The 21,868-nt window shown below is 43.0% G+C and overlaps 1 protein-coding gene across 1 annotated transcript in view; it reads left to right on the top strand.

The window, feature by feature from the left end:
• The first annotated feature begins 3,673 nt into the window (after positions 1 to 3,673).
• Positions 3,674 to 21,868, top strand: part of LOC122923804 (dnaJ homolog subfamily C member 11-like) — a 60,419-nt gene continuing 42,224 nt past the window's right edge. Inside the window, exons 1-4 of the mRNA XM_044274648.1 lie at positions 3,674 to 3,778; positions 4,219 to 4,292; positions 12,978 to 13,167; positions 16,212 to 16,297. Of these exons, the coding sequence (XP_044130583.1) occupies positions 3,674 to 3,778; positions 4,219 to 4,292; positions 12,978 to 13,167; positions 16,212 to 16,297 (455 nt within the window). The remainder of the gene's footprint in view (positions 3,779 to 4,218; positions 4,293 to 12,977; positions 13,168 to 16,211; positions 16,298 to 21,868) is intronic.

Below are 21,868 nucleotides of genomic sequence, written 5' to 3' on the forward strand. Positions count from 1 at the left end.
TCGGTGGCTAGAATAGGGAGACTGGTCAGCGTTGAGGAAAAGCTGAATGGAACATTCCAGAGTGCTCTAGACCTCAGACTGGACTGCAGGTTCACTTTCCACCATGACAATGACCCTAAGTAGGCTTGAGCAAATCGAGCTTCGGATCATAAATCTGAAGTCAATTCAAACACTTTGTTTTAATGCTGTCTGGAGACCTGTCTCCGTACAGCATTAAAATGTATTGCCTCTGTGGAGGCAATGGTGGTTTCACCTGAAGTCGGGAGAGACTTCGGTGAATGAATTTGGTATTCGTTTCTGCATCTTTAAAAACATTTAAAATTAGCAATCCAAAGTCAGGTTTGGTACTGGCAGGTACCTTATTACCAAACCAGACTTCAGATTAGTTTTTTAAAATACTTATGCAAAGAAAGTATTAAAAAAAAAGATCAAGTGTGTTGTTTCTTGGTTAATGAATGTGCATCTAATATAATAGATGTTTATATCTCAGCCTGTCTGGACGGCCGCTGCTGACTTTTGTCAGTCTTCAGAGTGACACCATGTGGGAATATGCAAAGTAATGAAAATAATAAATAACATTTGAAGGGGTTGTCAGAGTTTTTTTTTTTGTTTTTTTTTTTTGTTTTTTTTTTGTTCTTTCTATGTTCCTAACTAGGCAAATATAACAACTTTGCAATTAACTCACTTTATCTGCAGTGCCTGGTTTATCAGATTTCACTGAGGGTCACATGACCTGTTATGTCAGCTTCTCTCCCTGCTCTGATAAAGTTCGTTTACAAGCCTGTAAACCAGAAGTCACTGTGCTGGCCGCGCCCCCCTTTACTGCCGGGCTGTCTTCTCTCTCCTAGGATTCTTAACCCCTTCAGCTGCACAGACTAGGTAGCTGCAGGCAGTGACAATTCTGGGCACAGGAGCTGACAGACTAGAGAGAGCATTGCACAAGAAGGTATGGGGAAGATCCTGTGTGTATTAGCAGTGTCATTATACAGCTGGGACTTGTAGTTCTACACTTACAAGTTGCTGTTGATTCTCCCAGCACTCGGGACAGCTCTTGTATCCACTCCCTTAGCAGTGTCATTATACAGCTGGGACTTGTAGTCCTACACATGCAACATGCTGCTGATTCTCCCAGCAGGCAGACATGTCACTCAGGGCAGCTCTTGTAGCCACTCCCTTAGCAGAGCAGGGGGAGGGGGCAGAGATTGTTTTTATTGCATGTAAACAAAGGGCCAGAAAAGAACCAGGGAAGTGAGGAAATATATATATATTTTTTTGCCTAAAACTTGCTTAGCTTAGTTATATATTGCTGCCCATTCATGGCTATATTTTTTTTTTCATAACTCGGACAACCCCCCTTTTAAGTTGGGGTTCTTTATGTAATCCCAGCCATATGGGGTCTGAGGTTGTGGGGAAAGGAAAGACAGTTTTTAATAATATTATTATAATGATGTCTTATATGCAATGTGTAATACAATAAGTAATAGGTTTATTCAAAAATGCCAGACTCCCTAATGGAAACCTGAAGGACCCCATTATATTCAACGAGGGTCCATCAGGTGCCATTAGTTTATGTGCCAGACCTGGCAATTGCGTTGTGGTCATTGTTCTACTTCTACAATGGAGCAGGGCTTATACAGCGAGATCTCCCATGATCTATTTATACCCAGGACTGGTCAAGCAGATATCCTCTACATCTAGAGGAAAGGTTTCTGTATCAACATAGAAAAGGATTCTTCACTGTAATGTAGTTCAACTATGGAACTCTCTGCCCGAGGAGGTGGTGATGGTGAACTCACTAAAAGGGTTTAAGAGGGGCCTGGATATATTTCTGGAGTTTAATAATATTACAGGTTGTAGTTACTAGATTTCTGGAGAAGGGTAGTTGATCCAGGGAGTTATTCTGACTGCTTCATTAGATTTGGGGGGGAAAAAAAATTCCCCTAAAAGGAAGAAAATTTTCTTCTACCTCATAACAGTTTTATTTGTCTTCTGGTTAACTTTGCAGGATGACAGGCCGAACTGGATAGAGGGATCTCTCTATTTCAGCCTTACAGACTATGTTAGGGTACTTTAACACTAACGTTTTTCTTTTCCGGTGTTGAGTTCCATCACAAGAGCTCAATACTGGAAAAAAAAACGTATCGGTTTTATCCTAATGCATTCTGAATGGAGAGCATTCCGTTCAGGATGCATCAGTTCAGTCCCTCTTACGTTTTTTGGCCGGAGAAAATACTGCAGCATGCTGCAGTTTTCTCTCCAGCCAAAAATCCTGAACACTTGCCGGAATGCCGGCATTAATTTCAATTAAAATTTATTAGTGCCGGATCCGGCATTAAATGTTCTGGCAAAACTGATCTGGTTTTCCGGTCTGCGCATGCGCAGACCTTTTAAAAGTGCAAAAAAATTAAAATACCGGATCCGTTTTTCCGGATGACACCGGAGAGACGGATCCGGTATTTCAATGCATTTGTCAGACGGATCCGCATCCGGATCCAGCAGGCAGTTGCTCTGCCGCAAGTGAGAAAGTACCCTTACTATGTTACATGCATGGCTGAACATGCTTATGTATGGGAGGATCAGGAGAGCCAGCTGTTTGGCCAAAAACTATTTCATGTGTATGGCCAGCTTAAAGAACAAACATAAAGCTTCTTTATTGTGCTCTTCTTCTAATAATACAGTTTACAAAGTTTGAATACTAAAACAAAATCTGTATTCTAAGAGCTGCACGCTAATATGCTATCTTGTCTTTATAGCATCTGTTTAAGGCCTCATGCACACGACCGTACTTATGGTCCGCATCCGAACCGCAGTTTTTGCGGCTCGGTTGCGGACCCATTCACTTCAGTGGGGCCGCAAAAGATGCGGACAGCACTCAGTGTGCTGTCTGCATCCGTTGCTCCATTCCGAGGCTGCAAAAAAATATAGCGTGTCCTATTCTTTGTCTGTTTTGCGGACAAGAATAGGCATGTCTACAATGGGCCGCCCGTTCCGTTCCGCAAATTGGGGAAGGCGCACGGGCGGCTTCTGTTTTTTTGCGGAGCGGAAAAAAAACGGCACGGTCGTGTGCATGAGGCCTAATTTCTGAAATATTCACATGACAGAGAAGCAGTAATAGCTGTGCCTACATAATTTACAGGGAGATACAGTGAGGTAATATTATCTGTGCCTACATTATTTATACAGATTGTACCTTATTTATAGTGAGGCAGTACTATCTGTGTCTACATTATTTACAGGGTGGGGCAGGTAGGCAGTACTGTCTGTGCCTACATCATTTACTATTAGAGACAGGGAAGCAGTACTATCTGTGCCTACACCATTTACTATTAGAGACAGGGAGGCAGTACTATCTGTGCCTACATCATTTACTATTAGAGACAGGGAAGCAGTACTATCTGTGCCTACACCATTTACTATTAGAGACAGGGAGGCAGTACTATCTGTGCCTACATCATTTACTATTAGAGACAGGGAAGCAGTACTATCTGTGCCTACACCATTTACTATTAGAGACAGGGAGGCAGTACTATCTGTGCCTACATCATTTACTATTAGAGACAGGGAAGCAGTACTATCTGTGCCTACACCATTTACAAGAAGATAATGAAAGGCTAACTGTGCCCACTCCATTAACTATTAGAGACAGATATGCAGTACTATCAGTGCCTACATCATGTACAAGAAGAGAATGAAAGGCAGTATTATCCGTGTGTATATCATTTACAAGCAGAGACGGCAATCAGTGTTTTCTGTGCCCACATTATTTAGTGAAGAGATGGTAAGGTAGTACTATGCCTACATACTTTACAGGAAGGCAGGACTGTCTATAGCTACATAATTCACAGGTAGGGACAGGAAGGCATTGCTGTCGTTGCCTACATCAGAGGAAGAGACCTCTTTCACAGGAGCGTGTCCTTGATGAAGAGACCACGAGGCAGTGCTATTTGTGCCTACTTTATTTTTAGGGAAAATACACTGCTTTCTCTAGCAGGATGACACCAGATTCTATTGCAAACTAAGCACAGGTGGTGGTCACTTTGCTACGACATCAGCTATTTCTGTGTAACTGTCCCCCACCATTTATAAAAGAAGGAAAAATTGAAGAATTTGTATCCAGGAATGCAGCACAGTTCAGGGACATGTGGAAGCAATGCATTTTATACCAAAAATTGCAACATTCTCAAATTCTACTCATATACTTTTTGTTCTTGTTTTCAGCTAGAGTTTGGAGCTGGTGACCTTCAGGGACCCCTGTTTGGACTTAAGATTTTTCGGAATCTTACACCAAAATGGTAATTCTATGACAGTATTGTTAATATCAGTTTTAGGGTGCCCATTCATGCAGCTGAGAAGCCGTGAGTTTCACCTGTACAAGACTCGCAGCCAAAAACCATGGCAGCTGTAGTTCACATCCGCGCGGTGAACTACTACATGCACTGCTTCATGTCTGGGCCAGCTATAGCGGTTACATTAAGGGCTCTTTCACACGAGCGTGTCCTTTGCGGGAGTCACGCTCCATGTGAGAGAGCGATTGTGCGGTCTGGACTACAGAGGCACACAGCGTTATAATGATTTGATTAATCCTGTGTGCCTCTGCCTGACCTTTCTGTAATTAAATCATAGTGACAGCTTTATGTCAGTATGATTCTGTTACAGAAAGGTCAGGCAGAGGCACACAGCATTATCAATCATAATAACGCTGTGTGCCTCTGTAGTCCAGACCGCACAATCCCTCTCTCACATGGAGTGTGATTCCCGCAAGGGTACACGCTCGTGTGAAAGAACCCTAATAAAACGTAGAAATGTTTCTATTGAATGTGTAATTCAGTCCCTAAGAGCTGACCTTAGAGGCTGACACTACTAAGAGGGGAGGAGTGGCGACAACACTCAACATTTCAGGAAAGGAGACTGATGGTCATTCTGTATTCAAACATGTGTCGCTATTAGGGATGAGCGATTTGCATAATACTTTGTTTGAATACTGTACGGAGCGAGCGATCCGTACACTATAAGAATGTATTGGCTCCTATGAGCCAAAGTTATTACTTCGCGAAATTTCGCGAGACTTTGCATAATAACTTCATAAATTAATTTCTACAGTAAAAAAGCATTTCCCAAACTCTGGTTCGGTTTCACATGGTACCAATTAGGAGCCAATACATTCTAATACTGTACGTAGCGCTCGCTCTGTACAGTATTCAAACGAAGTGTTATACAAATTCGCTCAACCCTATTAAACCAGGCATTCTACCTGGTAGGGTTGATTATGGTGACTAAAATGAGCTCTTTCTGTCTATATTACCGATGCTGTTTCATATTTTTTATTTTTTTTATGCAAATCATGTGTTTAAAAAAAAAAATTAAGATACACCCTTTTCCAATAAGCTCCACCCCTTTTTGTGCAAGTCGAAAAAAGGATAGAAACTTCATTTGCACCAGATAAAATTTGGGTCAATGTATTTTAACCCCTTCAGCCACCACTAAGGGAATGTATGGAGCAGGCTGCTGCTCTGAGCCCGCTCCATACATATAATACAGGAGGCACCTAGCCGCGATGACGCAGAACCCGGTCATTTAACCCCTCAAATGTCTTGTTGAATAGCGATCGCGGCATCAATGGAGTTAGACAGAGGGAGGCTGCTGCCTGGGGCCTGCTGAAGGTTTCCAGGCCTGTCATGGTAATCTGCCTGCAAAGCTGTGCATGAAGCATGGCTCAGCAGGCTGCGCGGCAGAATTCCATTCACCATAATAGTTCTCTGTTATGGTGTATTGGACAAGGGATCAAAACATCCCAGATTCTAGCCCCCAAAGCTAAAAGCTTAAAAAAATAAATATTGAGTTCAAATCACCCACTTTTCCTACTTTTCCATATAAAAACAAATTAAAAAAAAAAGTACAGCTAACAGGTATCGCTGCCTTTGAAAATGTCTGAACTTTTAAAATTTTAAATATTTCCTGAGTGGTATACAAAAAAATTGAAAACACGTGATTCACCATTTTTTGTTTGCCTTATTCCCGCCCAAAAAAACAGTGATCAAAAAGTTGTATGTATCTCAAAAATTGTACCAATGAAAACGACAGTTTGGCCCACAAAAAAACAAGCCCTCATGCAGCTCTATAGACAGTAATATAAAAAGATTATGGCTGGCAGAATATGGTGATGCAAAGACATTTTTTTTTTTAAGTTATTTTTTTTTAAGTAGTAAAAAAAAAAAAAAACTATATAAATTTTGTATCGCTATAATCGAATTGAGACTCCAGAATAAGGGCATCATGTCATTTTAGCGCACAGTGAACACTGTAATATCAAAACCCCAAAAACCTTGTCGGAATTGTGGGTTTTTTCAGTTTCACTCCAAAGATTTACCATCACGTAAATGCTTGTGTTACATGCAGATGATTTTGCTGAAGATTTCAACCTATTCATTGCAAATGTTAAATCTTTAGCATAAATTAATATGCTGCACATTTAGGAGTCACACTGCAGGTCAATTTATGCTGCAGATTGTTTCTTGCATCATATGGATGAAATTTGGTAAAATGTCACCCACTTTACTTGAACTGTATAACCAAACTGCTGCGTATATTCTACTGTAGATGATGGTGTTTACAGTGCCTTCAAAAAGTATTCATACCCCTTGAACTTTTCCACATTTTTTCCAAGTTACACACACAAACTTAAATGTATTTTATTGGGATTTTATGTGATAGACGAACACAAAGTAGCATGTATGTGTGAATTGAAAAGAAAATGATACATGGTTTTCAAAATTTTTAATCTGGAAAGTGAGGTATAAATTTGTATTCAGCTCCCTAAGTCAATACTTTGTAGGACCATCTTTCGCTGTAATTACAGCCTCAAGTCTTTCGGGGTATGTCTCTACCAGCTTTGCACATTAAGAGACTGAAATTTTGGTCCATTCTTTGCAAAATAGCTCTAGCTCAGTCTCATTGGATGGAGAGCATCTGAACAGCAATTTTCAAGTCTTGCCACAGATTCTCAATGGAATTTAGGTCTGTGACTGGGCCATTCTAACACATGAATATGCTTTCAGTGTAGCTCTGGCTGTATGTTTAGGGTCGTTGTCCTGCTGGAAGGTGAATCTCCACCCCAGTCTCAAGTCTTTTGCAGCCTTTACCAGGTTTTCCTCCAGCTTCCTGTCCATGTCCCTGCCGAAGAAAATCATCCCTACAGCATGATGCTGCCACCACCACGTTTCATGGTGGAAATGTTTTGTTCAGGGTGATGTGCAGTGTTATTTTTCCGCCATACATAGCGTCTTGCATGTTTTAGCTTTTCTGACCAGAGCACCTTCTTCCACGTGTTTGTTGTGTCCCGTAGATGGCTTGTGGCAAACTGCAAAAGGGACTTCTTATAGCTTGCTTTCAGAAATGGCTTTATTCTTGCCACTCTTCCATAAAGGCCATAGTTGTGGAGTGCACAACTAATAGTTATCCTGTGGACAAGTTCTCCCACCTGAGCTGGGGATCTCTGCAGCACCTCCAGAGTGACCATGGGCCTCTCGGCTGCTTCTCTAATTAGTGCTCTCCTTGCCTAGGGTATCAGTTTATGTGGACATCCATGTCCTTGTAGGTTTGCAGTTGTGCCATAATCCTTCTATTTTCAGATGATGGATTGAACAGTGCTCCGTGAGATGTTCAGAGCTTGGGATATTTTTTTATAACCTTACCCTGCTTTACACTTCTCCACACCTTTATACCTGACCTGTCTGGTATGTTCCTTGGTCTTTATGATGCTGTTTGATCCAAACCTCTAAGGCCTTTACAGAACAGCTGTAGTTATACTGAGAATAAATTACACACAGGTGGACTATATTTGTTAATTAGGTGACTTCTGAAGGCAATTGGTCACACTGGCTTTTATTTAGGGATATCGGAGTACAGGGTGCTGAATACAACTGCACACCACACTTTTTTATTTACTAACAAGTTTGAAAACCATGAATCATTTTCTTTTCACTTCACACACTTGCTAATTTATTGGTATTTTATGTGATGGACCAATACAAAGTATATTTAAGTTTGTGAGTGAAATGTGAAAAAATTTGAGAAAGTTCAAGGGATGTGAATACTTTTTCGAGGCCTTATAAATTCTGCAGATTTTTACTGCATTGCATGTCAGGTTACATTTACACCATGTGGCCAAACCCTAATATTCTATGGATTTTCTGCCCACAATGCCACAACAGAAAAAGATCCACAGCATATCCACCGTGTGTAAACATACCCTTAAACTGGCCCTAGTCATGATAACTGTCACGATCCCTACTCTCGGGTCGCGTCACTGGGGTGAATTATACTAGTGAGCTAATCACTTTACCACATAAATTCCCACCCACCTATTCTAGATGACGGAATTATGCTAACTTACTCCTCTAGATTTTAACACCCCAATATTTTCTATCACAATAGCTGCCACCGCCTATACTATAAGGCAATAGGGGCCTATACTCAGATATTCTATCAACCCAAATTTAACACCGTAACACAAATTATCTATATGGGACCTAAAATCCTCTGAAACACTACTAGTAACGTTATTCCCTCCAAAAGAGCAAGGAAGAGACTTATCATTTTTTACATTTAATACACAATAGTGCAGTGTAATACAAAAAGAAAGTGTCCGATAAAAGATACAAATATACATACAATAACAATGCAGTAAAACAGATAAAATAAAAGGGATAAAATTCCGAAGATTGGCTTACTGAGATGCAGCAGTTATATTCCAGCTGTGGGTGGGCTGTGAGGGAACCTCCCTCCTTTCGGTGCGGCCTTCTGGGACGTCTGATATTATTCAGGTTTTTGCCCCACCTTCCCAGAAGACTGACTGAGGTGGCAATATGAATCACGGCGATTCCTCGCTGTATGACAGGGACTGCGGGTACAGCTATGATCCCATAATCTGAGACGCTTCATCCCGGTCATACAGACACCAAATATGATTGAGTTATGATTTCCAGAAGGCCAGATCCTGAATACAGAGAAATGCCTCCTGTCCAGTATGGCGTCCATAGACTCTGCCCGAAACCCATGTCAGGCTGAACACAATTATTAGGGTTCTGAGGCTGTGGGTGCCATGAGGTTGGCGTTATGGCTTCTGATATTATTTCATTCATCTACTGAATGGGTTAGACCACCCACTGGTCTAGCAGCCAACATGTGCATTTTAAGTATCCCCCTCCCAGGTCTTCATTAGGATGCCCAAATGGTTTTCAATGAGAGGGCCAGTGCTAAATGGGGGCTTCCTCTGAGAATGTGGAGTGCCTCACCTAGTCTTCAGACGGGCTGGCATCTAGAGGCACCATTTGCATTTGCTTAATAGATCAATAGCCACTGCTATATAATTAGCTTTTAATAATGTAAGTTTAGGAGAATGAGATCTGTCTGTCTGTCTGTCTGTCTATCTATCTGTCTATTCACCTCGAATTTCGTTACAATAACCATTAACAGCGAGGGCGGTCAGAGGCAAATTGTCCCATATACGACCTGCTTCCTGCTTTTTATACAAGCTGTGTAGTGTAAATTTATATCTTCCCTTGCCTAATATATCACTTGAAGATGGAATCTTTAATCCATAACAGTGATGTGCCTGGTATTGCCTCCCCCTCCCTGCTCAGAGGCGAAATGCATCCTCTTTGTCAGCCATACTCAACAGCAGCTTTAAAATCCATAATTAGGATCCTTTGGGCAGGAAAGTAAGGTCACACTTTCACAGCTGAAATGAGTCGCACTAGATTAATTTTTAAAGCAGTTTGCGTTTCTGCGAGAGGTAATTTATTTCCCATCCAGAATAAGGATATGACCCCCATAAACAGTGTCAATGTGAGACTTTGTTATTTAGGTCACTGTTTGTTTAACATCAGCATTATTCGTGTAGTAGCTACCTCTGCAGCTGGGTATGTAGGACGCCACTGTCAGAAAGATCATTGTCAGTTGACATGCAGTACCTCCCTTCTGCCGGTAGAGGGCCTTGTGTCTGCTGGAAGAACTGGAGTCTCCGTGTTTCCCATAGTAGAGTCGGCCTGTGCTGATGTAGCAGGGCTGAGTTTGCCATTTGGCATAATATTCCATGAGAAGTAAAAAGGGCGTCTGATTGATCCTCCGAAAACACAAAGGAAATGAATGCAAAAACGCCAACTAAACGACCCCCTGAATAGACTGAATGTCTAGCCCCTCTGTTAACTAGGAAAGTGCTTGGCCACTTGGCCACTGCATCTTCTCACAGTTCTGCATGGATTTGCTTCGATTATAGTCAATGGCCGGCTCAGAAAAGGCTGAACATAAAGAAGACAGTAGCACAGGGTCTTCCTTGTGCCGCTACTACTATGTTTTAGCGATGGGAGAAAGTGATCGGAATGACTCTCACCATACGGTAGCCAGTGGCATATGCTAGGGTATGGTAGCAACCTTTATGTTTGAACCCTAATTGGTGGTGGTCTGACCTTGGTACCCCCGCTGATCTCAGCAACTTGGGTCCTGTTTCTCCCTGTATGAATGGGACAGCAGTAGGGCATGCACGCTTAAAGGGAACCTGTCACCAGTTTTATGGTGTCCTAACTAAGGGCAACATAAATAAGTGACTGGGTCACTTTCTTTAATTGACCCAGGCAATCTGCCAACATCTTGTATTGAAAAGCTCCAGCTCATAATGATGAGTCATGAATATTCATGAGCTTCTGACTCTCCCCGCCCACCTGCTGCTGAATGACAGTTTGTTTCCATATGAATCAGCAGCAGGTGGGCAGGGGAGTGGCTATAGCTCTGAATTAAATATACTCTGGACTCAATGACATCACACCGGACTCGAATCAGCTCATTAGCATGCGGCATCTTTGTGTGTATATTATGAGGTAACCATCTGTCACACCAGTAAGTGAATACATCTAAGGCACTTTTTAGTAGTTTATGATTGTATATAATTAGTTAGATTATAATCAAATATCCACATGACGGGTTCCCTTTAAGCCCCATTCATCTTTTTGGAAATGCCATTTGAAGCCCTGCTACCCCAATATCTCTGATATCTCCAGCTCAAAGAACCTCCACAATTACATGCATGGGTGTTACTGATGTCAGCAGCCCCCATTATAACCTGCTGAGTTTAGGGTAGTGCTTCTTTAAATTGAGTCTGTCATATCACTGGGCCCTGTCAGTCAAGAAGGAGAGGCAGATGCTCACAGAGTGGCTTGGGTCCGCCCTTGGTGCACTTGACTGCTTATTTGAATATGAATATAACAATACCTTTCACTAAATGAGAGGTATCGTCAGACTTAGCTGTGCTATCCCTACAAGACTCTGTGCCTGCTTAACTGTGAGTTTCCTGCTGACAGATTCTCTCTACTATATATTTTTTCTGTGAAAGGCGATACGTCCTTCCCTGTGGCACGTGTAGATGATGAGTGTGACACCTCGGGTATACATACAAGTATTTCCAGTTTATTGTTTTTGGGTCCGTCCCCCCCCCCCCCCCCCCCAACAGGAAAGAGATAACCAAACCATTTATTTTCTTACCAACTATAATACAAAATGCTAAAAAGGCTGTGCCAACATATAACGCTCATCACCTGGACCTATAGCCGGTGACATCACTGAGCCTTAAAGGGGTTCTGTAGTTTGTTTAAACTGCCGGGACCCCCGCCAATCAGCTGTTTGAGAAGGCAGCGACGCTGACAGTAGTGCTGCGGCCTTCTCACTGTTTACCGCAGGCCCAGTGACGTCACTAGTATCAACTGGCCTGGGTGGGGCTAAGCTCCATTCAAGTGAACAGAGCTTAGCCACGCCCAGGCCAGTTGATACTAGTTGCGACGTCACTGGGCCTGCGGTAAACAGTGAGAAGACCGCGCCGCTGCCTTCTCAAACAGCTGATCGGCGGGGGTCCCGGATGTCGGACCCTTGCCGATCAGATGATGATCTATCCAGAGGATAGATCATCAGTTTAAACAAACTACAGAACCCCTTTAAAGACCCTCGCGGCATGCTATCAGACTATGGAGTATCGTGTCCTCCGCAATGCAGTGCATTATGAGGGTTTGCCAAAGATATAGGGGGACATTTATCAATAATGGCTTAATTTGCGCAAAAAAAATTATTACATTACAAAAGTGGTGATTTGTTTAACCACATATATCAAAAGGCGCACACTTTTTAAATGTGACATTATTAAATGTAAACTTGATTATCTGCCTGTTTCTCTCGATTTGTGACATTTTAACACCAATATAACTAAAATGCGCCATTTCAGCCATCGCTGCCAGACTGCACTTGTGACTTTTAAAACATATTTGCGACTTTTGAAGCATATTTGTAACATTTCCACTGGTAAAATGCGACTTTTGTCTCAGACTCGGGACATTTTTGTTGAATGTCACTTTACTTACCGAACACTGTTGTTTATCTCATTTAGATCATCCTATTTTAATATTTACCTATCTCATGTTCCCACGACGAGCTGGTTTTACTTTTCATGAATGCGACTTTTTGACAAAAAGTCGCATCTTTATGCCATAAGCTGGCTTAATTGTCTGAAACTATTGGAGCCATTTCTGCTGATAAGAGGATGATAAATGGAGAGTAATATGCGCCAATTTCATAGCCACGCCAACGTTGACATTTCTAACTCATTTCTAGTGTGATTCTTTGTGGGTAAAATTCTGGAGAAAACTGTTGATTATATTTGGAGCAAATCAAAACATTCTTTTTGCCGCATTTTACACCATAATTCTGACGCAACATGCTTAGTAAATGTCCCCCATAGGGTTTTGTCTATTAGCGTGGCGCTGACAGAGAGCAGAGTTGTCAAGTGACTAGTTGTAAGGGCGGTTCGCCATATAGAAATTTCTTTCTACAAAGTGACAGTCCATTATATATGTTTAGGTTTTAAACTTTAATATGTAGACATTCCACCCCCCACTGACTTAATACGATATTCATTTGATGCTTTTCTTCACTTATAGTTTCTTCACTACAAGCTGCGTTTTGCAGTTTTCCTCCCAGGGAGTCAGACCTGGCCTCACAACGATGGTAGCAAGGCATCTAGACAAAAACACCATGGGTTACATCCAGTGGCGTTGGGGCATCCAGTCAGCAATGAACACTAGTATTGTCCGGGACACAAAGACGAGCCACTTCACTATGGCCTTCCAGGTGAGGATAATATACATTATTACTGTGATTATCTGTGATCACTGTGTATAACTTGGCATTTTGCCCACATTTACTCAGCTGATTGTCTGTCCCTCTGAACTGACTGATCCTCGTCTTTGCCTGCCCTCCGCCCTGAGCTTGACCGACCTCTGCCCTCCGACCTGAGCTTTACCGACCTCTGCCCTCTGTCCTGAGCTTGACTGCCCTCTGTCCTCAGCTTGACCGACACCTGCCCTCTGTCCTGAGCTTGACCGGCACCTGCCCTCTGTCCTGAGCTTGACCGGCACCTGCCCTCTGTCCTGAGCTTGACCGGCACCTGCCCTCTGTCCTGAGCTTGACCGGCACCTGCCCTCTGTCCTGAGCTTGACCGGCACCTGCCCTCTGTCCTGAGCTGAGCTTGACCGGCACCTGCCCTCTGTCCTGAGCTTGACCGGCACCTGCCCTCTGTCCTGAGCTTGACCGGCACCTGCCCTCTGTCCTGAGCTTGACCGGCACCTGCCCTCTGTCCTGAGCTTGACCGGCACCTGCCCTCTGTCCTGAGCTTGACCGGCACCTGCCCTCTGTCCTGAGCTTGACCGGCACCTGCCCTCTGTCCTGAGCTTGACCGGCACCTGCCCTCTGTCCTGAGCTTGACCGGCACCTGCCCTCTGTCCTGAGCTTGACCGGCACCTGCCCTCTGTCCTGAGCTTGACCGGCACCTGCCCTCTGTCCTGAGCTTGACCGGCACCTGCCCTCTGTCCTGAGCTTGACCGGCACCTGCCCTCTGTCCTGAGCTTGTCGGGCACCTGCCCTCTGTCCTGAGCTTGACCGGCACCTGCCCTCTGTCCTGAGCTTGACCGGCACCTGCCTTACACCCTGAGCTTGACCGGCACCTGCTTTACACCCTGAGCTTGACCGGCACCTGCCTTACACCCTGAGCTTGACCGGCACCTGCCTTACACCCTGAGCTTGACCGGCACCTGCTTTACACCCTGAGCTTGACCGGCACCTGCTTTACACCCTGAGCTTGACCGGCACCTGCTTTACACCCTGAGCTTGACCGGCACCTGCTTTACACCCTGAGCTTGACCGGCACCTGCTTTACACCCTGAGCTTGACCAATACCTGCTTTACACCCTGAGCTTGACCAATACCTGCTTTACACCCTGAGCTTGACCAATACCTGCTTTACACCCTGAGCTTGACCAATACCTGCTTTACACCCTGAGCTTGACCAATACCTGCTTTACACCCTGAGCTTGACTGGCACCTGCCCTCCCCTCTGTGCTGACTTGACCACATGCTCACCCCCCTTCCCCCACCACATGCACATTTTCTCCTAAACTGTCTGGCTCTTTTGTATGATGCAAAAACTGGCGGGCTCTCATTATCCCCACATTTGACTACCACTGGACCTTCTCCACCCTTCCTGAGCAGATATCCCTATTGCATAAACCAGCACAGGATCGCAGTCTTTTATGTGGCATAGGGCTTATTTTCAAGCACTCATTTGATATACATAAATGCTTTTATTAAATCATAGGAATTGTCTGCTTCTGTGCAGCTCTTTAAGTATGTAAATAAATTTCCTGTGTTAGGATAGCAAGTGCACCTCCAGAAGGTAATTTATCATACAATGCCGCTTGAATTATACAGCAAGTAGTCCTTTCCGGTCTGTCGGGACTGGGAGACTGCGGCAACACTTATATAATGTACACATAGTAGCCAATAATAGATTGTGTGTCAGCAGCGCACTCTAATCATCGATGCTAAGGCATGAGTGCTGCGTCTCTAGATATGTGCCCCACACAGGAAACGCCAGAGACTTTCACTCTACGCTGAATGTCGTCTTTCGGAGCTGGTTCCACTGCACTTAAGTTGAATTGGAGAGACTGGGTATAATTAAAACCCAAATGGCTATTACCATTATATGAATGTTTTATGCCGTTCAATTACACTCTTTAATAAATGTACATTTTATGATCCCTTTTTGGGCTATTTTGGCTGATGCATTGCTTTTTGCAAAACCCATAAATATAAAAGTGCGCTACATTAAAAATACTAATGCAGAAGGGGTGCTGTGTACTGAGTTATCCTGGATACAGGCGACAGTGGAAGAAGCATTGTCTGCTAAGTGCACTATCTCACACACTCGCCAGCCCAAGCTGGCAAGTCGACACATTTCACATTAGCCAAGGGTCACTGTTAGCAGTACAGTTAAACAGCTTGCCTTCCTGCTTATGCACCCATCCTTAAATATCACACTCCCTGGCATCTGACTAAAGTGATGCTTAATCTCATTCCCAGCTGTCTTGCTCATGTGGTTAAAATTTCAATTAAAAAAGGAAAAAAAATAAAAATGCGTAGGGTCTTTATAGCTGAAGGAAGGTTTTATTCGCTTTTTTTTTTCCTTTTAAACCTCTCAATCTATCTAATAAAGCACACCATGCTGTAGATAACAAAGCAATTAGCAAACTACACTCTGGAGAGAGGAACCAGATGAGAGATTGCTTTGTGAACATTGTTGCCTATGTATTTTGTATCAGTTGACAATAAAGCTGCAGAGTATGGGCGAGTTCAGACTCTGCAGTTTTGCTATATGGATTCCACAGTGCAGATACGCAGTAAATTACAGTGCAATACGTGTAGATGGGCATTCATATTCACTGCATGCTGCAGAAATGCAGAGTATTTCACCCCCAATGTAGAAGGGTGAAATCTGCAGTCCGTCCACACACAAAATCGGCGAGTAACGCACCACATGCTCGGGGTGGCAGGCTACTGGCCTTTTGGGAAGCACAGTAATGTCTAGCTAACATTCTAGAGTCTGGTCATCAAGTGAATGGCACGAGCAGTTATAGATGCACTTAACCATCACTACATTGTAGACAACGCGCAGTTAAACTTTGAAGAGAACTCAGTGCTCATACAAGCTCTGCAACCTGTTCAAACTGGTCAAGACCTCTGCCAATCTGATATCGACGGCCTATCCTGAGGGTAGGTCATCAGTATAATTCTACTGCACAAACCCTTAAATGTCTGGTCTTGTGTCTCCTGTATTTCAGCTTGGAATCCCCCATTCCTTTATGATGGTCAGCTACCAACACAAATTTCAAGATGAAGAACAGACACGACTTAAAGGATCTATTAAGTAAGTGACAAAGGGTAAATTAATCTCGATGTTCAGGGTCTGGTGTACATGTGTTACATGTCTGCATCATGAAGTTCTTCTCATTCTGGTCGCATGACTTTTTGGTACTTACGATACATGTCCCTTTGCCCTCTTTCGCCAGGCAATATTGCCAGCAGCAGCCACTGCTAGCCCCAGACCGTGTGGAGAGATGGCCTTGTGTGTGTGGCTCTATGCCATTTCTCCACTCTGCTACTGGATGCAGCCAGGGGCGGATTGGTGGTAATTTGTGCTGCACTATGGCCCTGTCTACTTCTGTTGTCCCTGCCTACTTATGTTGCCCTATCTTTTATCAATTTAGTCCCGCCTACAACATGGGGCCACTTTTAGGTGTTTTCCCAGGGCCACTTTAAGTTCCCAGTCCACCACTGGATGCAGCCATCTCACCTAGTGGAATGGAGCTGTCAGATCTCATGGTGTACCGGTATATTGCAGTAACTACTTGCATTTCCCTTTTCTTAGAACTGTGCTTTTCCTCTGTCATTTCCTCATTTCATTAATAAAGTGAAAGCTACCAGTGCCAGACTGTGTAAGGACACACTCTTTTGACAAGGGTAATGGTAGCAGCCACTTGTCAATCCATAAATATCTAGGAATAGAGATCATTCTTTTGTGTTCCATTTGTCAAATATAAAAAATCAAATGTGTGACCAAATCAGTTCTACACAAATTGAATATGCTGCAATTGGCCTGAAAATTTTTATTTCTTTTTCTTTTTTTGGGTGGGTATTTTTTTTTTCTCTCTCCTCCTTTCTCTTTTCTCTCCTCCTGACTGCTCCCACCTTTTTAAGCACTTTAACGCAATGAAAGCAATAGCAAATGTCAGAGTGAAACTGACATACAGTGGTGTTCAAAATAATAGCAGCCAGACATCACTAACCTGATCAATCAATTATATTTCTACATGGCAAATAATTTACTAGCAGGTGTAGTAGCGTAATAGAAATCCGACCCATCAGTCATGACATGGATGCTGCTGATTCTGTGTAATGTAATCTCTAATTGAAAGGGGCATGTTCAAAATAATAGTACGTGTGGAGTTCAATGAGTGAGGTCATTCATTCTTTGAAAAACAGGTGGCAATTATTGATATTATTTAAGGAAGGAAGGCAGCAAATATTGTACATGCTGGTTACAACGCATTTCTCTCTGAAATTCGGAGAAAATGGGTAGTTCCAGACATTGTTCAGAAGAACAGCGTACCTTGATTAATAAGTTGATTGAAGAGGGAAAAAACATTTAAAGAAGTGCAGAAAATGATAGGCTGCTCAGCTAAAATGATCGCAAATGATTTAAAATGGCAACCAAAACCTGAAAGATTTGGAAGAAAGCGAAAAACTATCATTCCAATGGAAAGAAGAATAGCCAAAATGGCAAGGACTCAGCCAACAATCAGCTCCAGGAAGATCAAAGAAGGTCTAAAGTTACCTGTGAGTACTGTTACAATTAGAAGACGCCTATGTGAAGCCAAACTATCTGCAAGAAGCCCCCACAAAGTCCCACTGTTGAAAAAAAGACGTGCTGAAGAGGTTACAATTTGCCAAAGAGCACATTGACTGGCCTAAAGAGGCATTTTGTGGACTGATGAAAGTAAGATTGTTCTGTTTGGGTCTAGTGGCCGGAGACAGTTTGTCAGACGACCCCCAAACACTGAATTCAAGCCACAGTACACTGTGAAGACAGTGAAGCATAGTGGGGCAAGCATCATGATATGGGGATGTTTCTCATACTAAGGTGTTGGGCCTATTTATCGCATACCAGGGATCATGGATCAGTTTGAATACATCAGAATACTTGAAGAGGTCATGCTGCCTTATGCTGAAGAGGAAATGCCCTTGAAATGGGTGTTCCAACAAGACAACGACCCCAAACACAGCAGTAAACGTGCAACATCTTGGTTCCAGACCAACAAGATTGACGTTATGGAGTGGCCAGCCCAATCCCCAGATCTTCATCCAATAGAAAACTTGTGGGGTGACATCAAAATGCAGTTTCTGAGGCAAAACCAAGAAATAGAGAAGAACTGTGGAATGTAGTCCAATCATCCTGGGCTGGAATACCTGTTCACAGGTGCCAGAAGTTGGTTGGCTCCATGCAACACAGATGTACAGCAGTTCTCAGAAACAGTGGTTATACAACTAAATATTAAGTGATTCAAAAGAAAGCAAAATCTTCAAACATTTTTCAGTTTATATAGTGAATGTTTAAGTTTGTAAAGAAGAATGCAAACTGCTATTTTTTTTAAGTCTAATATTCACTTTTCTAAAATTTTGTCAGAGGAACAACACAAATTTGATATATTTTTCTTCATGATTTGATTTGGAATAGAATGTGTAGTGTTCCCAATGCATTTGTGTGTATGGAAATAAAAGCTATTAGAAGAATTTTGAGCTTTATTACATTTTAAATACACTGCTATTATTTTTAACACAACTGTATATAGCTATGGCTAAACACGTTTGCCGGTGTTAATAGTTTGTTCAAAAATACACTGCGCTGTCGCATCTGTTTTCCTTTTTATATTAGAACCTTTCTAAAAGTTGTCCCTTTATTAGGGGCATATCGTGGTTAAACACACAGTGTTATCATCTTAAAACTGACATGTTGGGACCAAGAATCAAAATGTATGCCTCAACTGGGGAAGATGCCTGGTCCTGTTTACACACACACACTTGTTCTGGGGTACTGAGGGCCCACCAGTGTAACTGATTCTGGGGGCCCATTTTAGGGCTCCTGCACACAAACTTATTTTTTTTCCGTGTCTGTACAATTTTTATTTTATTTTTTTGTGGCCTGTATGTGAAACCATTCACTTCAATGGGGCCGAAAAAAACTGAAATGACTCCATGTACATTCCATGTCTATATGTCTGCATGGCCGTTACGCAAAATTATAGAACATGTCCTATTATTGTCGGCATTACATTACAAACAAGGATAGGACTGTTCTATTAGAGGCCGCAATTTGCAGACTGCAACACATCCAACAATCGTGTTCATGAGCCCTTACAGTGATCACAAAAATATTAAAGATGAAGTATGATGGTAGACACTCACAGCAAAATGCACAAACATACATGGGGCAGAATTTAGGCTACTTTCAGACTTGCAGTAGCAGGGTCCGGTAGGATGTTCCAGCGGGGGAACAGCCTGCCGCATCTGTGCTAACACTAGCCCGCCGGTAGTCCGCTGTAGTTTTTGTCCGGCTGTTTGCTGTGCTGGAGCCGCTCCTCTGGACCACCCCCATTATAGTGAATGGGGCCAGAGCGGAATTCCAGCGGCACTTTAGGCTAGTATAAGCACGGATCTGGCAGGCTGTCCCCCCCCCCCCCCCCCCAACTGGAATAGCCTGCCGGACCCTGCTACCGCAAGTGTGAAAGACAAGTAGCCTTACACAAATATGGATATCCTGCTCTTAAGTCAGTCAGAAACAAGACACATGCAGTTCCTATCACACATAGGAAACATGCAATGCACGCACCAAGATATTTTTTGCCTAGCCCTATTAAGTGTAGCACATTTAACCTCTTGGGGACACAGGGCGCCCTATGCTACGCCCTGTGTATTTCCAATCAGCGGCGGACGGTGATCGGAACAGAGTGCCTGCTGAAATCATTCAGCAGGCACTCTGTGATAATGCCGAGGGCAATCGCTGCAAACCTCAGGTCAATTTAGACCTGCGGTTTGCAGCTCTTTCGGAAGTTTCTGAGGACCGCGGGGATCAGAAACTTCAAAATGACCTAACTTTTCATTTTTAACCCCTCCCCCCTTTGCGGGCGGTGCTGGGGGGCGGGTGCGTGATCATCTGCCCGCCCCCCCAGCATCGCCCGCATTGCTGCCCATTGCTGCCACTCTGCTTGAAACGTGCTCACAGATGTCAGCCGTTTAACCCCTTCCATGCCGTGGTCCATAGGGACCGCTGTATGCAAGGGGTTAACAGGGAGGGAGCTCCTCCCTCTCCAATCGGGGGCTGCTGTGCCGTTTCAGCCCCCGATTCTTGACGGGATCACAGAGGGAGAGGGCCCCCCTCATCACCCGCTGCTCTGTTGTGGCAGCGGTTGATAGTTACCATGGCAACCGGACGCCTTCACGCTTCCGGCTTGCCATGGTAAGGCCAAGTCTGATCAATGTAAAGTGAAAATACAGTACAGTACTGTATTGTATTATACAGACATCAGACCCACTGGATCTTCAAGAACCAAGTGGGTCTGGGTCAAAAAAATGTAAGGAAAAAAAAATGTAAATTTTTTTATTTTTTATCACTGATTAAAAAAATTAAATGCACTTCACATATTAGGTATTAACACGTCCGTAATAACCTGCTTTATAAAAATATCACGACCTAACTCCTCAGGTGAATACCGTAAAAAAAAAAGTGTAATAGCAAGCGATCAAAAAGTCATACGCACCCCAAAATAGTGCCAATCAAACCATCATCTCATCCCGCAAAAATCATACCCTACCCAAGATAATTGCCCAAAATCTGAAAAAAACTATGGCTGTCAGACTATGGAGACACTAAAACATGATTATTTTTTTGGGTTTCAAAAATGAATCATTGTGTAAAACTTGCATAAAAAAGCAGACATATTAGGTATCGCCGCATCCGTAATAACCTGCTCTATAATAATATCACATGACCTAACCCCTCAGGTGAATACTGTAAAAAAAAAAAAAACTGTGTAAAAAAAAAAAGGCTTTTTTTTGTCACCTTACATTACAAAAAGTGTAATAGCAGGCGATCATAAAGTTATACACACCCCAAAATAGTGCCAATCAAACAGTCATCTCATCCCGAAAAAAATTTGCCCCTACTCAAGACAGCCGCCCAAAAAATAAATACAACTATGGCTTTCAGAATGTGGAGACACTGAAGAATCTTTTTGTTTAAAATGCTTTGTTATGTAAAACTGAAACAAACAACCAAAATAAGTTGTCATATTTGGTATTGTCGCGTCCGTGACAACCTGCTCTATAAAAATACCACATGATCTAACAGCTATTTCTTGTTACCTTGCCTCACAAAACGTGTAATATAGAGCAACCAAGAATCGTATGTACCCTAAAATAGTACCAACAAAACTGCCACCCTATCCCGTAGTTTCCTAAATGGGGTAACTTTTTTGGAGTTTCTACTCTAGGAGTGCATCAGGGGGGCTTCAAATGGGACATGGTGGTAAAAAACCAGTCCAGCAAAATTTGCCTTCCAAAAAACGTATGGCATTCCTTTCCTTTTGCGCCCTGCCGTGTGCTCGTATAGCAGTTTACGACCACATATGGGGTGTTTCTATAAACTATTTTATCTCTATTTTCCATTAATTCTTGTGGAACACCTAAAGGGTTAACAAAGTTTGTCAAATCTGTTTGAATACCTTGAGGGGTGCAGTTTCTAAAATGGGGTCCTTTTTTTTGGAGTTTCTACTCTAGCGGTGCATCAGGAAGGCTTCAAATGGGACATGGTGTCAAAAAACCAGTCCAGCAAAATCTGCCTTCCAAAAACCATATGGCATTCCTTTCCTTCTGCGCCCTGCCG

This window comes from Bufo gargarizans, unplaced genomic scaffold (genome assembly GCF_014858855.1).
Source record: "Bufo gargarizans isolate SCDJY-AF-19 unplaced genomic scaffold, ASM1485885v1 original_scaffold_1944_pilon, whole genome shotgun sequence".
NCBI classification, from domain to species: Eukaryota; Metazoa; Chordata; class Amphibia; order Anura; family Bufonidae; genus Bufo; species Bufo gargarizans.